Here is a 22,971-nt window from a genome sequence, read left to right on the forward strand (position 1 = left end):
CATTTTAATCCTTCACATGGAAAGAATATTAATAATACAGTCTTTAGTCAAATGCACTGAATTTCACACCCATTACCCCAATGTACAAACTCTACAGAGTTATGGGACGCATATGACATGACACGTTTTATTTCCTCTGGATTTAATCATTAATCATCTCAGCTTAACACATAATGTTCAGTAAATAAAGCTTAATTTTAATCTTTGTATCAGGGCTTGGTTGAGTTCTGCTTTCAAGTGATGAGTCATGTTTCATTTAATCTTTCTGTGTTGTAGCTGTTTTATAACAATGTAATGATGAAGTCATTATTTTGAGATAATAAACTAGTATTACTGGTTAATTCAACGCATCAGGATAGGCATGTTGGATTCAAATGAACATTTTACATCAGGGAACCACAATTATCTAAATTCTATTGTTAAAGTGATAAAAAGTACATTTTCTTTTCTGACAGGCATATTAAAATGAATAACTGCTAAACACCTTATGTTTCCATGGTCATGACTAAAAAGCTGCTAATTTCTAGTTTCCATGTAATTCACAATTATGATTTCCATAAAACAGCTCAGTTTGATGACTAATTAAAGATGTAAATCACTTAAAATGAATGGCCAGATGATGAGTCGGTGTTTTTCTGCTCTTTGTGCTTTTATTTTATGCAAACACACAGAGGAATGCTAACTGTCATGAAGTCTGACGCAACTGTTTTTTTTTTTAATTACTAAAATCCAGTTTGATGCATGTAAATGCCTCTGTCATATTTTCTCACTGTTCTTCATTCTGCAGAGTATCTTCTAAATCAACAGAGTACCATTTCATTTCCGTTGGTCATAAAACACTTGAAACCACAGTCAGTCTTTAAATTTAATCTTCGGTTTGTATGTTAACCAGGGAAGGAATGACGCTCTTGTAAATGCCTCAAATAGACTGTTTGTGCTTGAGTGTATTTAGGATCTTAGTTCAACAGTTTGCTTGACGCTAGGCACTCTTATCACATCTTTCTCCTGTTAAGTGTAGTGAATTTATTAAAGTCCTACTAATAAAAAGTCAAATATGCAGAAAATAAGCTGAAACTACCTGTAAATATATGTTTAAATAAAGAGCATCTTTCAAAAACAAACTGTATTGTGTTTGTTCTGCCAAAGGACAGATGTGTTTTTAATACAATGTCTTACATTTATTTAAGTAATTTAGTTCAAAGAATGAAACAGACTGACGGATGTGCAAACTGCAAAGGAGAGCCTTAGGAAGGAATGGCGCAAAACTGCTGAAGGAGTTGGTTGTTCACACTGGGCTTTACAATAAATTATTAAAAACTTTAGTGAAAAGAAAAAGTGTGTTAAGAAAAAGGTGCACAAGCAGAGTTTTAGAGCCTGAATCAAATGATTTGGTCCTTTGCAGAATTTATTTTTGCACTTCCTGCTTCAGAGCCACTGCTCAGGCATATCAGGACATCAGTAACAACTAAACTGTTGGTCAGCGGTCCAAACTTCTATTTATATTGAAAAAAAAAAATAATAAAAGTCTATAGTCTGGGGAAAAGGGGCAAAGAATCCATGTTGCATGCGACATAAAAGTGACATTTCCAGGCAGTGATGATTTGTGCAACACTTTATGCTTCCTTCTACAGTGTCTAGAAAACCTTACTTAAGTTCCCTGCTGTATGTGTAACCTGGACACTGCCATACTACCAAATTTACAACAGCTTATTTTTAATCAATGAATGATTTAGCAGCAAAGGAAGCTGATTAAAAACCACAGTTTGAGTGTTGTTGTCTATAAAGTTGATATACATCCCTCTGCATTACATTTCTATTTAACTTTCTGCAAAGTTTAACTTTCTACCTTAGTAATGTGCATCTAGAACCCGGTTCACATACAAAAGTACCAAAGAAACAACAGATGCTCGTGAATTTTAATGGATTCTTTTTGGTCACTTCAACATCACTGAATTGTTGCAACCAGTGTTGGTGCAGCAAGGCAGCAAAACGATGAGGGAGGGAAGGGAAAGAGGACTAGACGAGAAATCACTAACAGTTAATAGGCAGGTAAACAAAACATTCAGGGTAACAACGCTTTATTAATTCAACTTTTTAAGGAAACAGTTGAATTAATAAAGTTCCTTAAAATCTTTTGTAGAATAACTAGGAGAAACAAACTCGGTTAAACACCTTCTCAAACATGGATTTCAGCAACTAAAACTATGCATAGGTGCATATTTTCACAGGTACGGCGGGTCGTCAGTAAACGGAAGCAAAGACTTCATAACATGAGTTAGTTGTCACTGTAGTTCAAACAAAGAAATTAAGTCCTTTGGCTAAATTCAAATGTAGATAGACAGTTTTTTGGTCTGTTTAAGCTTTTTTTTTTTTTTTTTTACAATTACTTTGAAGTGGTGATTCCTTCATCTGTTAGCTGGTCTCTAAAACTCTGCAAAACAAATGAGCAATTAGAGCCACATTTAAAAACCTTCTGATTTGTGATGAATGATTAACACAAAGTAAAAAACAATATATATACTGTAGAGTACATTAAACAGACTAATCCCAGTACAAATATAAAGAACTCCATAACTCAGTAGGCTGTGACCCATTTCCTAAAAGGATTATAATAAAGACAAACAGCAGCTTCACAGTACATCTGATGTGCCCCAAATTTCATGCGCCGCCAACGTCTCGAGGTATTTTAGCAGCCAGCAGCCAGTGTGTGAAAAGGAAAAGAAGAAAAAAACAATATCTGAGAGATCAACACACGCCTGTAAGGTAAAAATACTCTTCCTCAAAAGGGGGGGGTGGATGATGGCACTGTGTTTCAGCACCGTGGCAAATACAAGCCATTGTAAAAGCCCGGCAGGTTCCAGCGAGGCGCGGAGGGCCCCTCTGTGAGTGCATCAGTCTGTGCAAGAGGCTTCTCAGAGCCCCCAGAATCTGAAATCCATCAGCACACGGCCCCCCTTTCCTCTAAAACTCATTCACTATGCCGTTTAAAATAAACCCAAAACTCAGGCGTGTGTGTTGTTCTCCAAATACTCAACCACTGAGTCAGTGCCCATCAGAGGCAAAGGTTAAAACAAACCTTTACATGGCAGCTGCTCGGGTGGTAGCTCTGATCTGTAGTTAGTGGTAGAAATCAAGACCAACCTTAAACGTCTTCCTTTCATCTGCTCCTAGAGTGGGGGTTACACCTTGCATAAACTCAGTTATGCACATGTTGCACATATTATTCTACCCACTCCAGTGCAAGCCACACAGGGGCAGAAACGCAGCTAAAAAGATTCAAACATGCATAGCTGCTGGCTGCAGGTAAACAACGAGAAAACGTCATCTCATCAGTCTGCTACAGGTTTAGGCCCAAGTTCCTTAACAGATAATTAGCCACTCTGCAAAATTTAGAAGGAACTAAAAACACTGCAGAGATGTTACAGGGGAGCATACGAAGGTGAAATACTATAAAAATCAGAAAGATTTCCAGTGGGCATCAATTTATCAGCTGGATTGCTCATAATAACCATCATAACCAAGTCAGATCTCCAAAGGTTGAAATTATGGTTTTAGAATAATTTTTCCTGTCTTTAAGCAGTGACTTTCAAAGTTTCACTGACAAATCTTAGAAGCCGTCTGTGTGTCAGTTTAACAAACTGAAACTATACAGTGAAAACTAACTCAAGTTTCTCAATGGCTCAAAATTGAGGATGCCGTCTTATATCAACTGTTCCTGGGATGACAGCTAGGACACAGCAGATAAGTTTGCAAATCAAAGAATTGCAAAAAAATCTCATCATAGTTAGGTGAAAATCAATAAACAAGAAAAAAAGCTTGCTTAGGAGTAGCAGAACATTAACGCAACAGCCTGCCTGTCCAGATGTTGAAGGCAGTGATCAATTAGACGCTGGTCAACTCTTGCATTTAGAGTTATCTGATGAGTGTCCTTAACTGGAAAGAAATGGATTCATCAGAGGCCTGCTGTGAAGGAGAAGTTGGCAGCTAGTTTAAATCTGCTGCGTGAGGCTCTTCTGCCAGGACTGTCCATGGACAAGGTGTTCTTCTCATCAGGGAGCGCTGGTGAATCGTCTTCAACACCAGACTGATCCAGAGGACCACAGGTACCATCTGCTGCAGCCTCCTCTACAGACTCGAGCTCTAAGGCAAAATAAACCCCCAAATGTTGGCAGTTTTTATGTCGGTATGGACAAACATTTACATGACTGAAAAAAAAAAAAAAAATATCAAACTGACCTGCTGAGGGTTGTGGGGGTGGAGTTTTCTCAAAGTTAATCAGGTCCATTTGCTGAAGGAGAACAGGGTCAGGGTGGAGCTGGGGGGACGGCAGGCAGGACGGTACAGGGCCACACAACAGGTCGACAGGTGATGTAAGACGGAGCAGCTCTGATTCAGCATCGCAACCTGTCAGCAAAAACAAAACCTTTGTTCAAGTGTCTAAATTATGGTCATACAGATTATATCAATGCAGAAACATCCAGAGGGTGAAGTTCAGTGTATGGAAAAATGGCATAGATGGCAAAGAAACCAGCTGAAAAAAAATCTGTGCAGGTATTAAACTGATGACATTTAAAAGGGCAGTTTATTACAAAAAGTACTGCACAGAGATGCATGACTTCTTTTCTTCTTACAGTTGAAAAACATACTAATTATAACTCCTAAAGTTACACTTTTCAAAACGAGCTCCACTGCAAATGATAATCCCAATCAACAAATCAGCCTTGGTCAGGGGCAGAGGAGTTGCTCAAGAGTCAAAGTACTGCAAAGCTTGAGGAAGACCTGGAGACAGCAGATAGAATCCCCACATAAAAACAAAGTCATGGATTAAATGCAATTTAAAAAATCTCCAAAATTAATTGCACAAGACTCCACTGCTAAAGAAAAACTAAGCTGAATGTTTAAAGAAGGTTTGGACGAGACAATGACATGTCTGGAGAACAGTCTGAATTTGAACCAGCGTTGGTGCACGCTGCAGGAAGAATGGTTCAGAAGCAAAACGTCATGGTAAAAGAGAGGTTAGGATGTGGGATTAGGGTCTGGGTGGTCATCCCTCATATGGCACTGATGGACCACCCAATTGATACGAGCAATTCAACAGTTATAAAGACAGAAACTCTGAACTGGTTTCACAGCAAGAAGTAGAACTACTAGAATTGTGTCTAGTATGTGTTTTATGTCACACATATTGAAGCCATTATACCTTTATATTATAGTGTATAAGAAACTCCATCAGATTCAAAATAGACGGCATTTCAACTAATCACTTGTGTGAGTGATACCTGGACTTTGTGTTCCTGATGTGCTGCTGATGGGGCTGTCCCTCGGACTCTCCATGTCTACCGGTTGTGGGCTGTTAGGAACTGAAGAGCTTGGCTTTGCTAAAACAAAAAAGAAACAATGTATCATTTTACAGTTTCCATGTTCTCTTCTCACTCATCTAACATCTTTTTCACTCTAAAAGGGGTCAAAATGCAGCCTGGACTTCTGTCACATCCCTTCACGGAACCTAAATCAGCTGCAGTCAGAAACTCTCACCTTTCATATCGTTCTTTAAAACGATAATCCTCTTATGACCGTGTCCTTTGATCCAGACCACCTGAAAACACAACAGCATGTTATAGCAAACAGCCCCCAAAGAACAAAAAGAAAAAAAAAAAAAAATCGTCATGGACCTGAGGAATAGCGCCAAGCAGTTCATCAGTGGTGCTGTACCCATAGAACCGAGGGTCAAGGTTGCAGCCTGTAAACTTGCTGTAGGCCCCCTGGAACTCTGTCAGGAAGAGCTGGTTGTAGTGGTAGGTGTGGAGCAGCGCCCGAATGTTACGAGCAAACTGGTAAAGCCTGGTTAACCTCACCCACTCAACCCCATGACCGCCAGCAGAGCTGCAATCTTCACCATTTTCTTCAAAGTACAACTAAGAAAGAATAAAATGGTTAGCCATTAGTTGTTTAGGCAGAACAGAATAAAATGAAAAAACCAGAAATTGTATTGAAAAGAAATTGGAATCCAACCTCTACAAGGTAAGGTAGGCTCTTTAACAGTTCGCTCAGAGACAGAAACCCATATTCACAAGGATTCAGCTGGGTTCCATGAATACTCATGTAATGCATGCTCAGCTCCTCCACCTTCATTCCCTTTGATACTTGATGAGTTTCTTGGGACATGAGCAGAGCCAACAGCTGAGAGGTCAGCAGACGTAGAGACTTCCTGTTGATCAGCTGCACTACGCGACCCTCAGAGCCGTCCACCATCTGAGCAACAAGGTCAGACACCAGTTGACACCTGTACTGTAAACAGGATGGTGCCCTGGCTTCACGGACACATCAACAAAACTAAAATATCTGTTACAAATATGATACGAACATGGAACTCATAGGCAGGACTTGATGCTACCCTTTTAACCCTGCATTTCGGCAGAAATTAGGATTTAGAACAAATGCTTTCAGATTTTTAGTTTTTTTTACCTTGACAACATGGCAGAGTTTGGTCAGCAGAGCGGGCACCGACGCTACGTCATAGTCCTGAAGACGGAGACCATAACCGAAGGTCTTGCTGTACTCTGGGAGAAACTGGCTGACGGACAGACTGAAATCTTTCTGAGCCCGTAGCAGCTTGACTAGTTGGGCTGCCAGTGCCTTGATACGCTCAACCTCTGTTAAAGTCAGCACTTTCTCCTCACCACATTCCAAGACCTGGGAAGGGAAGAAAATGTTTAACAGGCAATTTATTAAAAACGTTTCTGCCCACAGTATATTTCTGGTTTCTAAAGTATGGCATTAAATAAAGAGCAGCGCTGCTGCCTTACCATCAGAATGTCTGGGATGGCTTCAAAAAGCTCCATGAGCTTTGTGAAGCCGTAGTAGCTGAGCTTGCACTGACGACCGAAGTGGTGGTGGTAGGTAGGAATGAACTTGCTGAACGGCATTCGACAGTGTGGCTGATGGCGGAGGAGGTCCACTACCTCCTTTCCAAACTGCTTGGTTCGTTCCACTTCCTCTGCAGTACGCTCTGGAAAGCACATAAACAAACAAAAGGAATAACAATTACTAGACATAACTATCTGGAAAAGGAAAGCAGGGTTAGTATTTAGTCTTCTTGCCTCTAGGTTCCTGTCATTCTCTACAAAAAGCTTGAGCTCAAAGATAATAAATGCCTTTATCGTCTCACAGATGGGAAATTCAGATTTCACAAAGCAGTAAATGGAAGTCATAAAAACTTACACAAGTGGAAAAAATTTGGAGACAAAAAAACCCAAAAGGAGACTATTCCGGTATTAAAACGAAAAGGTATACTGAGGAATGAATCTAAATCAAACACTTGGTGCAAATGGTGACCATCAGTGGGAGTGTTCCTTCGCACGCATGGAGGTTAGGCACATATTACACGGAATCAAACTGAAAATCAATCCTCTCATAACATGTCTGTAAACATTTATTAGGCCTATTGGGAGCAGCAAAGATAATAAACCATAGAAAATGGACACAGATTATATGTTTACACTTAAACTTGTCTATTGTTGCGTGATGTGATTTGGTCTAATCTGACCACAGCACCTTTTCAAAAATATTTGTTGCGTTTTAAAATAATGGACAGGAGGGTGGTGGTAATAGCACAAGGTATTCAGATGCTCATTTATGAGAAAACAAAACCTAGATTGATAGAGGCTTACTCTGATGTTTCATCTTAAAGGTCTGACCCTCAGCCTTCTCACCACCTCTCTCTATATCCCATCATTGTTGTCACACATTGACAGTTTCTGTTCTCTTGACAGCTAGGATCTAATGGAAACAGATGCTTTGCTCCAAACAGTCCAAGTAAAATATTTTTGGGTATTTCAACAGCCATTTCTATTGCCCCAAAATTAATAACTGGTTGGATTCCCACTGACCTCTCTTAGGAACAGAGATGACTGTGTCTGTGGTCTGGTGTGTGATGGTGATTGTTGTGTCTGGGATTTCAGCCAGCAGGTCCATCAGGTCACATATCCCATAATCTGTTACCCTCCAGTCTCTAGAGAAACACCTGTGACAAAGTAAACAGTTAATCTAAAGTACCAACCATGTAATCAGAGCTATTTTTTTTTACAGATAAGGAAGACGTTGTTGCAAAGGTTACTGACCAATGGTATGCCTGCATAAAGTCCCTGATTGCCACTTGTTTACTAGCTTGAAACTTGAGCAACTTAAGAAGATCTTGTGTGAAACGCTTCACTTGTGCTCGGTGGGTAAGGGTCAGTAAACGTTTGGTACCCATTCCTATTATCTGTTGGAAAATAAAAGAAAATATAGCATTAAAACAATTGCAGTGTAGGGAAATTATTGAGAGTTTCTTTTCCCTCCCTTACAAGCACCTGCAAAACATGAGGAACAGCTTCCAGAAGCTCCAGTAACTTTGAGAAGCCGTAGTCAGAGACCCGGCACTGTTTGGCAAAGTGATGGTGGTATGAAGGTATGAATTTGCTGATTGGTATGAGGCAAGATGGCCGACTCTTCAACAGGTCAATAATCTCTCTGCTAAACTGGATGAGCTGTGGATTGCCAACTGGACTCTTGCATCGCTGAATCCATGGCTCTGCAGGAAAAAATTTATAAAAAGATACTTTTGATAAGTTTCCAGACACTCTGATGTGAAGAGTGTGAATCCCAGAGACAAATCCAATATTATTTCTATTCCTACCAGAGTTCTGTGCAGGTGGTTTGTTATGGATCCACTTGATGACCTTGAAACCATTCTGAGCTGTTACAATGGTGATACTGGGAACACAAGTAATCAGATGCTCCAGAGGAACAGCACCCTCTAGCATCTCATTTCCGACTTGCAGAGGGCTAAATTTAGCTGCATAACAGTCAGGAAAGCTGAAATTTAAACAGAAAAAAAAAAAAAAAAAAATTAATTCTGATGTGCCCCAAATACACATTCTGCGAAACTTGTGAATTCTGTCGTTACCTGAGCAGGGGAAGCGTGCCGTCATGAACCTGCAGAAGACTGTGAACATCAGAGGCCAAACTGCTCAGTGACATCACCACAAAGGGTATTTTATAGGATTCAGGGTCAAAGTCAGCTTCGCTGCAATCAAAGAAAGATCCCTCAGTAAAAGTGCTTTTCTACAACAGTTATACAATGCCTTCCATCACTATTCACAAACCCAAACCTCCCTGCCTGATTTTAGGAAGGACCAATATGTAACGGTAGAGGCAGCATCATGCTGTGGGGATAGTTGATAATAGCATTAGTATTGTAGTACCACAAAGCTTGATTACTAGCTTAGCGACCTGCTTCAACCTCAACCCTGACTTTCTGGTACTAGGAAGCTGGATTTATTCTCAGCGAGGCTAGTTACCATGGTAATGTACTCTGAACGGCAAACCTGCTCCGGGGCAGGCTAGCCTTCAGGATTGATCTGAATCCTAGAAAACGCTCCACCCAGCAGCCAATTAGCTGTTTTGGAAAACAATGATGTGCCCTTTCATTTCATTTCAATTTATTTTTCCTCCTTTTTGACATTAAGTCTTTGAGAAGACAATTTGGATCACTATTATATGAGCAATGGTAATGGTAAAGTAAATGATTCATATTTCTTATTTCAATCGTTGCGTATAGTAGCTGCGACATATGAATCAAAATGCCATGACAGAAAAAATGTGATTGACAGATGACCATTGATATATGATTGGCAGAATTTAGGTGTACAACTAACTGGTCTGCATAAATTAATGAAATAACTCTGCAGAGTTTAAGACAGGATTTTTTTAAATAGAAATTTTCTAAATTTTGGGAGAATATCGTCTGCTAGAGTACATTTATATACATGTTTAAGCCAGAAGGATTTGACATTTAAATTGACTTCCCTACAAATTTTTATTTTTTTTAAATAATAAAATAAAAAAAAATGTCACTCAGATGAAACCCTTCTTGTATTAATATAATCATGACATCAGCTTCCACCTTTATTGTAGCCCATAAATTGTTGAATTAAAAAGTCCAACTAACCAGACTAAATAATGTATAAGTGTTTTATTTTTATCTGCCCCCCAAAGTCCTCTTCCCTCCAGAGGGGAACATTATTAATACGCAGTTCAGTGGGATGCATGCATGCTTGAGAGAAATGTCACTGATGTGTAACTTTCACATTTACAGTCAGCAATCCCCTGCCACTTCATTTGACATCTCTTTGATGCCGCTCCCCGTGTTTGACTTTTCATTTAGACCCACCCCACACACCGCGAACCCAGCCCTTAATGTGTGTGCATTCAAAGATTCATGATGTTGATAACCATCTTTGTGGTACTGCGGATTCTGATAACCACTGTAGTGGATTGGTTAAACTGGATAGACTTCTATCTTTCTCTTCATATGTAGGTTGAACTAGCCCAATGAGAACAACTTAGAAGTGTAATTTTAGTAAATTAACGCTCTATAGGATAATTGGCTTAAAAAAAAAGCTATTTAAATTACACAGCTAATACACAAAGTTTATAGATGCATCTCAGCTTTTTCCTGAATCTGTTATTTTATGTAAGTATACTGAAAAAATTTTGCCCTGAAAAGAACGTTTTAGTCGACCATCACTGATATGACTATGAAGAAAGTAACCTACTAACCGAACATGTTATACATTTACAGAAACTACATTAAAACCTGCTGCCATGGAAGAATAAAGGTCTAAGGAGGTTCAGATGGGTCTGGATGATCAAGCAGTTGCATGAACATGTTTCTTTACCTGAAGTCTTGCTTAGCATAATGTTGTCTGCAAACAGGCTCGTGGTACTCGAGTTCCTCAAACACAACAGGACTCCCACTTGCAGAGGACGAGGCTTCCTGGGACTGAGAAGATCCTAATGGACTCTGACGAATTCGGATGTTGGGGAGAAGGCAAACTAGTCTGGAGCCTCCCTGTTCTCGCACTGAGAGCACATCTGATAACTTGTACAGATCGCCAATGGCGAGTTTACGGAAATACCTTCAAAACAAGGAGACAATAAGTATATTGTTACTTTACAGGTTAGACATAAATTAAATACCATGATTTAAGAATACTGACTTCTTCTCATAGATCTCAGCCAGTTTGAACAGAGGAAGGCAGTTAGCAGGAGCATCCTGAAGAATGCAAATTATCTCTGTGCTGTAAAGTGTAATAAGGAACATTAGAGGTTCGTCTGAAACAACACATCTACAGTTGCATTTCATGCTCATGTGGAAATGAACGGTACCTGAGCAAGGAAAGTGATTTGTTGTTGGCACCAGTTACCAGAGACACCTGGATGCGTTTACTTCCAATCTTATAGCGGTGCAGCCCACTGACAGCACTGATGGCTTGCTGCAGGGACATCATTTGAACCGTGGCCTTCAGCTGATAATCAGTGTGAGGGCTCAGATCCACAGCCTTCACCTAGACATAATAAAAGGAGGGTACAGCGCAGGAATGTTTGAATGCAGGAAGCATAACACATTTTTTACTAACCTGCAATTCCAAACGCGGTCATCAACACAACTGTACAAAATAGGAAATCTTACCTGTCCATATCGGGAGAAGGTGTCATGCAGTATCTGCTGCAGGTCTTTGCGGGACATTCTGTAGTCAAGGTTGGCTACCTGGAGTTCCGTCCCCTCAGAGAAAGGCTGAGACAGACCTTCAGAGCAGGAGCTGCGAGCAGTTGCAAGCAGAGGGGATGAACGGCTGGACAGGCACGGGGACCCGCTCCTTTATGTTGGAGGAGGGAAAAGATTAAGATGTAGAAAAAAATAAACTCAATATTTTTACATTAACAGTTTTATTAATATAAAAGTGTTGAATTATATTCATGCAGTTTCAGTACCGTGAGGACCAGGACCCCTGAGACGGGACCATGGGGCTGAAGCTCCTGTTCAGATTCAGCTTGCTGAAGGCTGAGGGTGTGCTAATCTTGAACTCTGAGCTCCTGACCCTTTGAGTAACAGGTGAGCCGGTTACCCTTCGAGGACTGGAACCCTCCCTTTTAAACAGAAAAAAAAAGGGAGGGGCATTTTAGGCAACCAAATGAGTTTGTGGGAAATCTGAGCATACAACTTCAACATTAACACCAATATCTCTACTGGTGATACACAAAAGAAAATCCTAGAAAACCAGTTACATTACAATCATTAATGTAATGAACTACTATATAATTATGAAGTGGAGTAAAATGTTGCTTTGCCACCATATAGCAGTTTCCAGGAAGTGTTCAGTTTTGGTTTTATCTAGACAAAGCATTCATCAAATGCTGTTTATACTGGACTTTTGCAGATTTTCAGATAAGATTGCTGATAGATTGAACAGGGGAAAACAAGCTAGGGGTACCCCTTTCCATAAAAGTAAAAAAAAAACAAAAAAAACAAACAAAAAACAATCCACTGGACTTCAATTCAAATGTCTGAATTTTAATTGAGAAAGCTTCCTGGAGGGGAAGCGAAACGTCTTCAAATCTTGGAAACCAATTCCAGTGGATTTTTTTTTTACTTTTACAGAATGACTATGACCTGGATGACTGAGAATCTTCATCAGCACAAGCTAGGGGTACAATTTGGAAATCAAACCATCCTTTTAAATCCTGTACTTTACCCCTGCAGTTGGTTTTCATCATGCAAGCTGCTCTCTAGCAAACATCTGATGCCATCAGCGAGCAGCAATAAAGCACACAGTCATTCAGATTTTATTGTGAAAAACACAAATCAGATATATTGCAATTAAAAAGTCCCCACACCGGTTCAAGGTGTGAAAACAAGAGCTATTCCTAGTTATCAAATAAAAGGATTGTGATCCATCTCTGCGTGTACCTCTTATCGTCTATGGGTTCTCCAGTCAGGTCAGTCTTACTCTGTTCCTCCAATGCTCTTGTCTCCCTCCTCTGAGGTGAGGAGGAAGCAGCACGCCCCCTATCCAGGTGGGCCAGGCCCACCCTGGACTTTCCATCCATATTAGTCTCCTAAATCAAAAAAACAGGACAAGAGCTTTTAATATCAGGATTCAGAGGATATTTTTTGTTAGAAAAAATTATTAATAAAGATGGTCAAGTTAGGGATTTTTTTTAAGGATGTATGGAAATTAGATGAAGACTTTCACAGAACACCAAAGGTAAAAACAGGGATGTGCAGTTTTGTTATTTAGACGATACGGTCAAGAGGAATTTTTATATCCTATTGAAAAGATATTAAGAAGCAGGTACCGATCAGTTTGTTGGTTTGACCTTTTCTTTAAAATTCAAAAATGAATGGTTTAAAGGCCCATGCCTAGTATAGACATTAATAACTCAGTTCTGATTAATTTCTCACACTGGTTTCTAATTGATTGAAAACAAATGAAAAAAAAAAATGTTAAAGGCCCCCGCATCAGCATGAAAAACATGAGGAAAAAAAAACAGGAAAGGTTAAAACAAAAATGTAAAATACAAGATAGTTAATAAAAAGTATGATTTCATGTAAAAAAAAAAATCAAAACAAAAAACACAAGCACTAAAGCAATGCAGCAGCTGTTATATGATCAATGAACATGCAGGGTAGTCGACAGACTCTACTGCTCATAGCTAGCAGAGGCAGACGTATGAAGGCGAGCATGCAGCAACAAGCTGTTAGTTAAAGCAGCAATCACAAGAACACTGAGGGGAAGACAAGCTACTGCGATTTACAAGGCAGCCCAGACAAGGAGATGTTGGAGGGTGGCAGGCATGGAGGAGTCTGCTGACCTGAAGCGGTTTGGCTGGAGCACCGCCGGGAGGCCCACTGGAACCCCTCCTGGGGCTGTAGGGCCTCTCTGGCACCAGCCCAGAGGCAGCAAAGGGGCGGGTGGCTCGCCGTGGCCTCCTGGGTGATCTTGGCTTCTCCAGGGGCAGGAAAGAGGAGGAAGATATGGATGGGAAAGGGGCAAGCACAGACACCTTGGTTTGGAAGGGCCGGGGCTCAGTCTGAAGCTGAGGCTCAGAACCAACATCGTCTCTGGTCCTCGGTGAGAAAGAGAGGCTGATTCTGTAGCCAAACACATCCTCGTTATCCATTCGTTTGCGGGCCCGAGCAGCCGCCTCCTGGCTGCCAAAACGGAGGACTGCTGTACCCTGGGACATACTCTGCACTTTGCCGCCACAGTTGTCTGACAGGCGGCGAAGCCTGAGCTTCACAGCATTCTGCAGGGTCTTGTCAGAGATGACTGGGAGGTTGTGCACATAGAGGAAGCTGACACTGGGCTGAGGGAGGGGAGGAAAAGACATGGTGCCTGTCTGGTTTGAACGATTTAAAAACAGGGTAGCTTTAATCAAGCCGAGTGAAACCATTTCTTAACCCGATAGTTTATTCATCTCAACTTTAACAAACAGCTATATTATGGCCACAAAGACAAAAGACTCTAAAGGAATAGTTCAAACAGATCACTTTGTTGTTTGCTAGAACTTAATATGTTAAGTTGCCTAAAGCCGTAACCGGGACTCTGAGCGTTTAACTCACCTGGAACTTTATCTACAACACATTACAACTTCATTGTATTGCATCATCTAGATTTAACTCAACCGCAGTCAGACTGAATAAACACTAGTTTTCTACTACTGCCAAGGACTGGTTTTTGGATTCAAGATTGGACTTTGACTAGGCCATTCTAACATATGAAAAAGCTTTCAACTTTTAACTTGCTGTGCTGCTTTAATGCAAACTTAAACCAGAGGGTTTCCCAACTTCCAACCTGTTTTTCCCACCACAGTTTCCTGATCTTCCCCTTAAGCTTAACCATTTTCTCTCCTTCAACTAAAGGAAAGCGTTGCCACATAGAGGCAATCCTGCCACCACCTTTTAGTAGGAACAATGGATTAAGGCTGGAGTTCACTGCAAGTTTCCCCAAACACAAAACATTTTGAATGCAAGCCAAAGGGCTAAACGTTTGTCTTATCTAACCAGAGAACCTTCTTCAAATTGCTTGCTGGATCTTCTACACAGCTTCTAGCAAATTGTTGGTTTGCCAGAAGCTGTGTAATGAAAAACTTTAACGAGCACTGCAGATCAATAATGTCTGCAAGAAAATAAAACCGATTCATCTTCTGCTTTTCTACAACATCCCATCCAAAAAATAAATTTCTCCTATATTTAATCTGGGTGAGAACCAACTCACCTCATTAGATACAACAAGGCTTAAAAAAAAAAAAAAAAAAAAAAAAAGAGGCCTTCGAGGCTTTAACATATGATACCGAGGCTTACCTGCGATTTGATGAACAAACGCTGAGGCAGATCAGCGGTAATTTGCTGAAAGGGTACATGGCGGTGGGCGTGCTGCAGCAGAGAGGAAGACGTGTGGCTGCCATGGATCAGAATCACTCTGAATCCGTGGCGATGGCGCAGATCACTCAGCTCGCTGGCAAAATTCACATCAGCTGTTGAAAGAGGAAATTACAACCTTACTAAATATATTTAAAATGATTCCATACAGCAGATTCAAGTGATTTTTGGTTAAAAAAAAAACAAAAAAAAAAAAACAAAGCAGCTCACAGGACACCAGTATGACAGTTGCAGGTGCAGTGTGTGTGTCAGCGAATCGTCTTAGGCTCTGGCGAAGTTTATCATCAGCAGCATTCTTTGCAGTGGCATTAATATGAGCGACTGTGACCTGATGGAAATCCAAATGAATATATATTAAAATAAAACTTTACTCAAGCCACCTAATCAGAAAATAGACTTGTTAGAAAATATAAAAAGCAAACAAGCATCAGAGAGATCAAGTCGACACAAAAACATCAAGTCCTGGTAGCCACAAATCTGGTTTTTAATTTAAAAACAAACGTGTTTCTTGCTTTTTGGAAGACAAAAATATAAGCTGATTACTTGATACAGTATGGAGGGAGTCAACGTTGGAATAACAGCTATTCCTGTAAACATATGTAATATGTAAACCACAACAACAAAGCCTTAAGCGTGTGGTAATTAATAAAGGTTCCAGTGCCACGAGTAGTTCAGAAAAACAATGCACATAACCAAGGCATGTTGGGAACTGTAACTCCTGTAGATACCTGGCAGTTATTGAGCTCTTGGATGACAGCTTTACTCTCCTTGCTGATATCACAGACACAGATGAACTCTGCTTCTCGGTGTCCCTGGAAGAACCAGCTGCGAATCCTCTGCACCACGGCTTCAGCAGAGCGACCACTGGGCACACTGCAATTTTCAATGTCCCAGAAGACACCAACAGGAGGCATACTTTCAGGACCACTGTTCTCTGAACCATACAAAACAGCAATGGAAGCACGTCGTTATTAGTCCATCTGAGAGGAAATCTCAATAAGAAGCAGAACAACAGTTGGATATTATATTGTCATGTTCGCTAACCATATTTACAGCCGCTCTTGCCATGGTTGGTGGATGGCACGAGTATCATGCCATCAGACAATGTTCCACAGCCATTACAAATGGGAAGAGGGATGGAAGAAGCTGGAGGCGGAGGAACATTGGGCCACAACTTGGATTCTGAAATTGGACCAGGTTTTGGCTAAAAGAAAAAAACACAGCAGGAAAACTGAGGTATGGACAGACAGAAATGTAACATTTCATTCTGATTTTCACATCATCTTGGGATAAGAGTCCAAGGAAGTCAAAGTGAAATAAAGTGAACCAGACAAACCTTTAACAAGCACTCCTGGCAGAAGTGTGCCGCATTCCGACAAACTGTGTGTTTTACATTCTGGAGCATAGGACTAGAGGTGAAGTGTGTTGAGCTGGTTGAACTTGTGACGGCTGTGATGCTGGGCTGATCACCGAGTGCACTTGTTTGGAATGTCCTTGTTGATGTGTGGCAGTCCACACCGCAGGTGTAAAAGCCAGAGGAAACCACACACGAGTCTTTCCCAGGAGCAGGTGGAGAGGTGACAGAGGAAAGGGGTGCAGAAGAGGGAAATGTGCTGGACTGACTGAGTGAAGGAGGTAAAGCTGAGCAGGGGTGAAGAGGTCCTGAGCAGCATGGTAGGCAAGGTTGAAGGGAAAGAGGTTGAGAGGTAGCCACAGAAGAAGGCAACTGAGGTTTGCAACCAAGCGGGAGCAAGGGATCAAACGCCTCACTTCCACCACAGCTTAGGTTATTATAGCAACGGATAGGTGGAGCTAAAGAGCACAGCTCTAATCTGCTACTACTGCTGCCTGGTGTTCCCAGAAAGCCTGATGCTGTCTGTGGTGTACAAATACTGCTGCTTACAACACCTCTGCCACCCAATAAGCCATAGCTGTCTGTGCTACAGTAGTCACATTGGGTGCAAATGCTTACTTTGGGGCTAAGCCCTTGCTGTTGCTGTTTTGATGGCGGATGTTGTTGGTGGGTATCTTGTGTTAGCTGCAGGGAAGGTGGCAAGCAGGCAGGAGGCAGGGGCAAAGGTATCAAAGGAAAGGGCTGGGATAGCTGGGATGTAGAGGGATAAGGAGGAAGAGGAGGAGGAGGTGGGGGGACATCCTTCAGGTCAGGTACAGCCTTGTGGTTTTCCATGGAAATGTTCTGAAATATCAAAAAAACATGCACATTTTATGATCCCTTTAAATTTTATTTCCCATTTCAAAATTCTAAAAATCTATTGGATTCAAATGCATTTATTTTTCTAACTACACATTTAGGGAAACACTAACATTTAGCTACTAGGGCACAAGAGACCTATAAATTCCAGGTTTGTCTCCAATGTTATTATCTGATGAATGATGCTTCTCAAATGGGTTATATATGCCCAACTCTTTGAAGTAAAATCAGTATCAAAAAAGATTTAATAATGTAGAAATAAAGATTTATTTGAAAAAACGTTATCTGTTCACAACATCTGAATATATTAATTTATTATTTCAGTGATACATATTGATGCAAAATAAAAAATAAATAGAAATATTTACTTTCACAACAATTTCTGAATTTTTGTAATACTTTCATTGAAATATATTGATGCTGAAAAAAACATTATTCAAAATACCCAGCTTTTTCAAAATGTAATTTTCAGCACAAATAATTTGTTTTTCTACGTGAGGACTGAATTCTTCATTTGTGCATCACTCAGTGAGGATACCTTTTAGACACTGTAGTAGTTCATCTAATTAAGAGTTTTTGCGGTATCGACCGTAAACATTGGCTGCGTTCGATTTCAGCAAATTCTTCTTCCATAAGAAGCCAGCCGACCTAGACTGGGTCCTCGGAGGCTGTGAAGATGAGCAGGCCAGACTGTTCAGCTATGGATTCAAACAGGTAAGCTCATCGTAAGCTTTGTCGCCTAGAAACCGTGACGTTTACTCACAGAGCAAGCAAAGAGTGGATGCCGAACTACTTACTACTATTCTATGTGCCAAGTTCATTTCTAGGGAGGTTCAGCAGCAGTACCATTAATACAGATATCAGATTTGTAGTCGCCGCACCAGTGGGCCTGGATGTAGTAGAGTTGGACACATATCCCACAAACCACAGATCGGACATAGTCCCATAGAGAGAGAGATGGGGTCGGACTGGTCCATCCAGAGGTTAAGTCAGAGAAAAAAATAATTCCCTTATTCGCACACACACGGTGCATGAGGTTGAGATAAGTTGGCTCTGAGCTTTTCTCTAACAGCAGGATACAATCATGATCACATCAAGAGGGCCAACTGGATTTCAAACACGTTTGTTTTTATCCGACTGTATGTATGGAGGGCAACCATGAGAGGCTAATCAGGCCTCGTCAGCGGCCCTCCTCATCTCTTGTATACTACACAACAACGTTGGGATCAAAATTTAAACAGTGTTGCTTTAAATGCAAGACCCTCATAAATTATGAAAAACAAAAATCTGCTCTAAAACTTGAACCAAAACAGATTAAAATCCAATTACAAATGTAATGTGAATTACAAAAAAAAAACTAAACATCTGTACTTTTGGGGATGTGACAATTAATTTAACTAGAATTCCCAGCCTAAGTGGCTACAGTCTATATTAATCCTAATTAAACTCACAAAAGGCTTCAGTCAAATTAAAAGCCTTGTTTGTAGGGAATGATTTGTTTAAAGTACACTTTGCTGTCAGGAACAAGTTAATAGTGGATCAATGGTCACAACAACAGTAAACCACGTTATCTGCACTGTCCATGGATCCCTGTAAGGTTAAAGCTGTTGTCTACATATGCCTGAAGAAGATGGCGGATAATTGCGTATTAAACCAAGACTATCTGGTATCAGCGGCCAAAATAAGATAGAACTCCCTCCTCTTCTATGGCCTGTACTGACACGTCTCTTCACTTCTTGCATAGTGATCAACCAACAGTGCTTATCAAAGCAGTACTCATTACATGGAGAATCTCAGGACTTGTACAACGACCTGCATTCAACTTTCTAAAAGTGGTCTAAAAAAGAATCTGAAATTAGTTTGTTTACTCAAACATTCCCAGACCTGGTCCTTTTAGATCATATTTTAATATAAGAACTTTGAGTGTATAGGTGAGAATACGTACACCTTTATAGTTCTGGTGAAAGGAGGTCGTCTCATTTGAGGAGGAGTGTTTGGGTTTCCACTGAAGGCTGGAGACATCTGCTTTGGGGTGAATCGGACCTGTTCTAGAGCAGTCTGCGGATCTCTCCTTCCTTACGCCATCCATCACACAAACACCATGGGCCTTTCACCATGCTCTCGTCCTTCTTCTCTCTCATGCTTCCCTGTGCAGATTATATGAAACTGATCATTTCCACTGGCAGTTATGTTATAAAACCAGCTAAATGTTTGCAGTTCACTGTGACCCGTTTAAGAAAACAGATGTGGATAAAGTGTTCATATCGACTGATAAAAGTTCACTGTAAGGACTTTGGTGTCGACAGTGCTAACAAAACATCAAAGCCAAATCCAACTTTTTAACTTAAGGGAACCATTTAAGGAAGAACAATTCAGGTTAGCTTCAAGCTAGCAGACTTTATGATTGTCTTTGTTGAATTTTGTCGTTACAAGATGTTTAGGTTAACTAGTAATACAGGAAACAACCAAACCAAAAGTACTTATTTAACTCAGCTGTTTGTAGCCTTTTGTGGCTAACGACAGAGTAACAATCTACAACCCCCTTTAGACATATGTAGAAAGCGGTCGTTCGTTACAGTTTATAAGAAGTTAACATATTTCAAATACAAAGCCACTCTAAAAAACAAAACAAAAAACCCTCAAACATGTACCTGCGAAAGTTTAGCCTCTTACATCCTCCCCTTAGAACCGTGTACCTGTGTTGTTCTCCCTACAAATGCCGTGCACCTTTTTGTAACCGACCATTGCCAGAAAACGATGCGACTGTCGTGAATTGTGTTGTTTTGTTCAATTTCGACGGTACTAATTTTCGACCATTCACCACAATATATGGGAGATACGGTTGATATAAAAGACACAAGATGGGCTTATTTTAAACCATTTAAATTATTATTATATAGGTTGTCGCAATAATAATGATGATGTAGACAACTGTTTATCGACAAATAGTAGAAAATCGTAGGATTTAGAGTAAAACTGAAATTGTTACTATGGTTACGTAGTCTTACAGCCGTTGATTATTTAGGTAATTTAGATCGTTAAACTATATCAATATCTCTTAAACCCTAAATTATACATTATGACAGGCTTCTTCTTTCGTAATATTTCTGAAATAAAGAAAATAACCTTTCTTTAAGTTTTGCAGAAAAGCTGCTTCATGGTTTAATAATTCATAAGCCTGATTACTTTAATGTGATATTTGTTTTCTTAAAATCACCTGGATGATTCAAGAACAGAACAGATCAGAACAAATATCTTTAGACTTACAAAGAGATTCCAAAGGTTTCAGGACTTTCATAAACCACAATGAAATATAAGGCGACATATCTTACATACCTGATTTTTTAATTTTATTTCAGTATAATATGAGAAAAAGTCAGAATTTTGACTTTAATGTCAGAATTTTGACTTTTTTTCTTAGAATTCTGACTTTATTCTCAGAATTCTGACTTTTTCTCAGAATTCTGACTTTAACCTCAGAATTCTGACTGAATTCTGACAGCTAACAAATGTGTTAGCATTAAGACGTAGTCATGTCTGTTTTAAAGACTGAACTAGCTCTCTTGTTTTAATCACCTTCTGCTCTTCCATTAATGAAATAGTACAACCAGGGGCCCCTGGGGCATGTAAAAAGTCACCTAATTCCGTCATTTTCCACCAATGTGTCACTGGCCCTTCCAAACAACTCAAATCTTTGTCAGTGAAGCTGAGGGCTCCCACATCTCTTCCTTCATGGTGCCCATCTACATTAAGATCCAAAATTATGAGATTTAAGTCAGAATTCTGAGAAAAAAGTCAGAATTCAGATTTTTTTCCCCCATATTACACTGAAATTATATTTAATAATCAGTTAACTTTTTTTATTTTTCCAGTAGCCCTAATCCTCTTCAGTAGATATAATATTATAATAAGAAAACTTAAAAGAAATAGCAGTGGTCATGGTTCTTGTAGTGGTCTACCAAAATGACTCAAAGAGCAGATTGTCTGCTCATTTGGGAGATTCCAAAAGCCATCAGAGCATCATCTAATGCACTGTAGGGAAAAGAAAACAGAATAAAGGGGAAAACAAACCAACAAACAAACATGATGCTGACGGTCAAACCCGGTGGGGATTGCCTTAGGACCTGCATGATCATGAGAGTGCTCTTGTAGAATTGTATTATATTTATAGAATACTGTTATTCTATAAATCATACTAATATTACTACTAATAATAATAATATTGCAGATTTCATAATACATTTCTGATGGCAAATGTCATAACCCAAATTCCCAGATTCAGGTTAAGAAGCAGGTAATAGCTTTGTCAAAGTCCAGAATTAAATCCAAATATGCTTCTTTTAAATTACTTCAGATCAGTTCAGTCCAATTTTGCTGAACAAAAAGTCAAGATCCAAATCAATGAAGCCAGTCATTCAAAACTCCTAATGTTTTTGTGGCATGAATGGCTCAAACTTTTTCAGAAATAGATGGCATGTACTTGTTCCCAATATGCCAAGTTTCTTACTGACATTATGTGTCATTTTTTTAAATAGCGTTATCTAAACTTTGTTGTATTTGTTTGTTTGCTCTTCTTACTTTTTTTTCTGGCTTTGTTTTCATAATTTTTTTCTTGATTTGAACTTTTATTTATCTGTTTTGTGCCTTACATTGTTAAACACATTACTTTTGATAACTGAATATTCACTACAGCTGTATTAAATCTTCAACATCCACATCATCTTTATGATCTCATTATTAATAATTTAAGATTTCAAGCTTTCTACAGTGAGCTGTTCTAAGCTTCTCTTGTTGAGGTTTTCATTTCAGCAAGGCGTGGCTGAGGAAGAAGATACTATAGATAATGGAACTGCATATTGTGGTTGATACACTTACAAGCTACTTTAAAAGAACCTTCCTTGCACTGAGTTGAAATCTCTTCGATCTATACTTATTTTTAATTTCTGATGGCTCTTATATTCAATAAGATTTTTTGAAACATTGCTCAAGGTCCTAATGTCCTGATAACACCATACACTGGAGATTTCCTGGCTCTACATGTACATGTTTACGGGTTTTTTTTTTTTTTATTCCTTAAATGAAAAACAAAATATGAAATCACATAATTTAAATTCTGTGTTCACTGTAATTTGCCTAATATTAAATTACTCATTCCATTATTTTAGGGTCCCTTTATGTGACACAGAGACTGATAAAGTAATTTCTTTATATATTAAAAAATCAGATTGGGTTTAAAGTGTTGCAAAACAAAACATAGACATTTAAATATATTGAAGTAAATTATTCTTCTTCCATATAAACATTCATTGAATTTAATATATTTGTTTTTAATTATTCAATGTATTTCCTGCTTCTTTTTTTTATTAAATAATTAAATATGTATTGATCTGGTGTCATAATGCTTTATACAGGACTATGGTAGGATCAAATGCACTTAAGAAAACAATGGCGCCCTCTGGTGGCTCCCAGGCAGAACAACCTTGGGGTCTAA

The 22,971-nt window shown here is 39.5% G+C and overlaps 1 protein-coding gene across 1 annotated transcript; it reads right to left on the reverse strand.

Annotated features, from left to right (window-relative positions):
* Window positions 1-1,236: 1,236 nt before the first annotated feature.
* On the reverse strand, window positions 1,237-20,239 carry kiaa0430 (KIAA0430 ortholog). Its single transcript, XM_015393357.1, has 27 exons — window positions 20,132-20,239; window positions 19,426-19,627; window positions 16,605-17,465; window positions 16,313-16,472; window positions 15,997-16,202; window positions 15,479-15,596; window positions 15,191-15,363; window positions 13,699-14,193; window positions 12,794-12,942; window positions 11,818-11,973; window positions 11,516-11,702; window positions 11,212-11,390; window positions 11,043-11,123; window positions 10,722-10,961; window positions 8,948-9,067; window positions 8,678-8,856; window positions 8,352-8,572; window positions 8,121-8,263; window positions 7,890-8,023; window positions 6,807-7,009; window positions 6,466-6,693; window positions 6,013-6,252; window positions 5,673-5,915; window positions 5,536-5,596; window positions 5,280-5,378; window positions 4,237-4,404; window positions 1,237-4,140 (listed from the first exon to the last, which is right to left on the reverse strand). Exons 2-27 carry the CDS (start codon window positions 19,567-19,569, stop codon window positions 3,953-3,955), a joined length of 5,376 nt encoding a protein of 1,791 aa, XP_015248843.1. The 5' UTR covers window positions 19,570-19,627; window positions 20,132-20,239; the 3' UTR covers window positions 1,237-3,952.
* Window positions 20,240-22,971: the final 2,732 nt, after the last annotated feature.

This window comes from Cyprinodon variegatus, unplaced genomic scaffold, assembly GCF_000732505.1.
Source record: "Cyprinodon variegatus isolate N-32 unplaced genomic scaffold, C_variegatus-1.0 Scaffold638, whole genome shotgun sequence".
In the NCBI taxonomy this organism is placed as follows: Eukaryota; Metazoa; Chordata; class Actinopteri; order Cyprinodontiformes; family Cyprinodontidae; genus Cyprinodon; species Cyprinodon variegatus.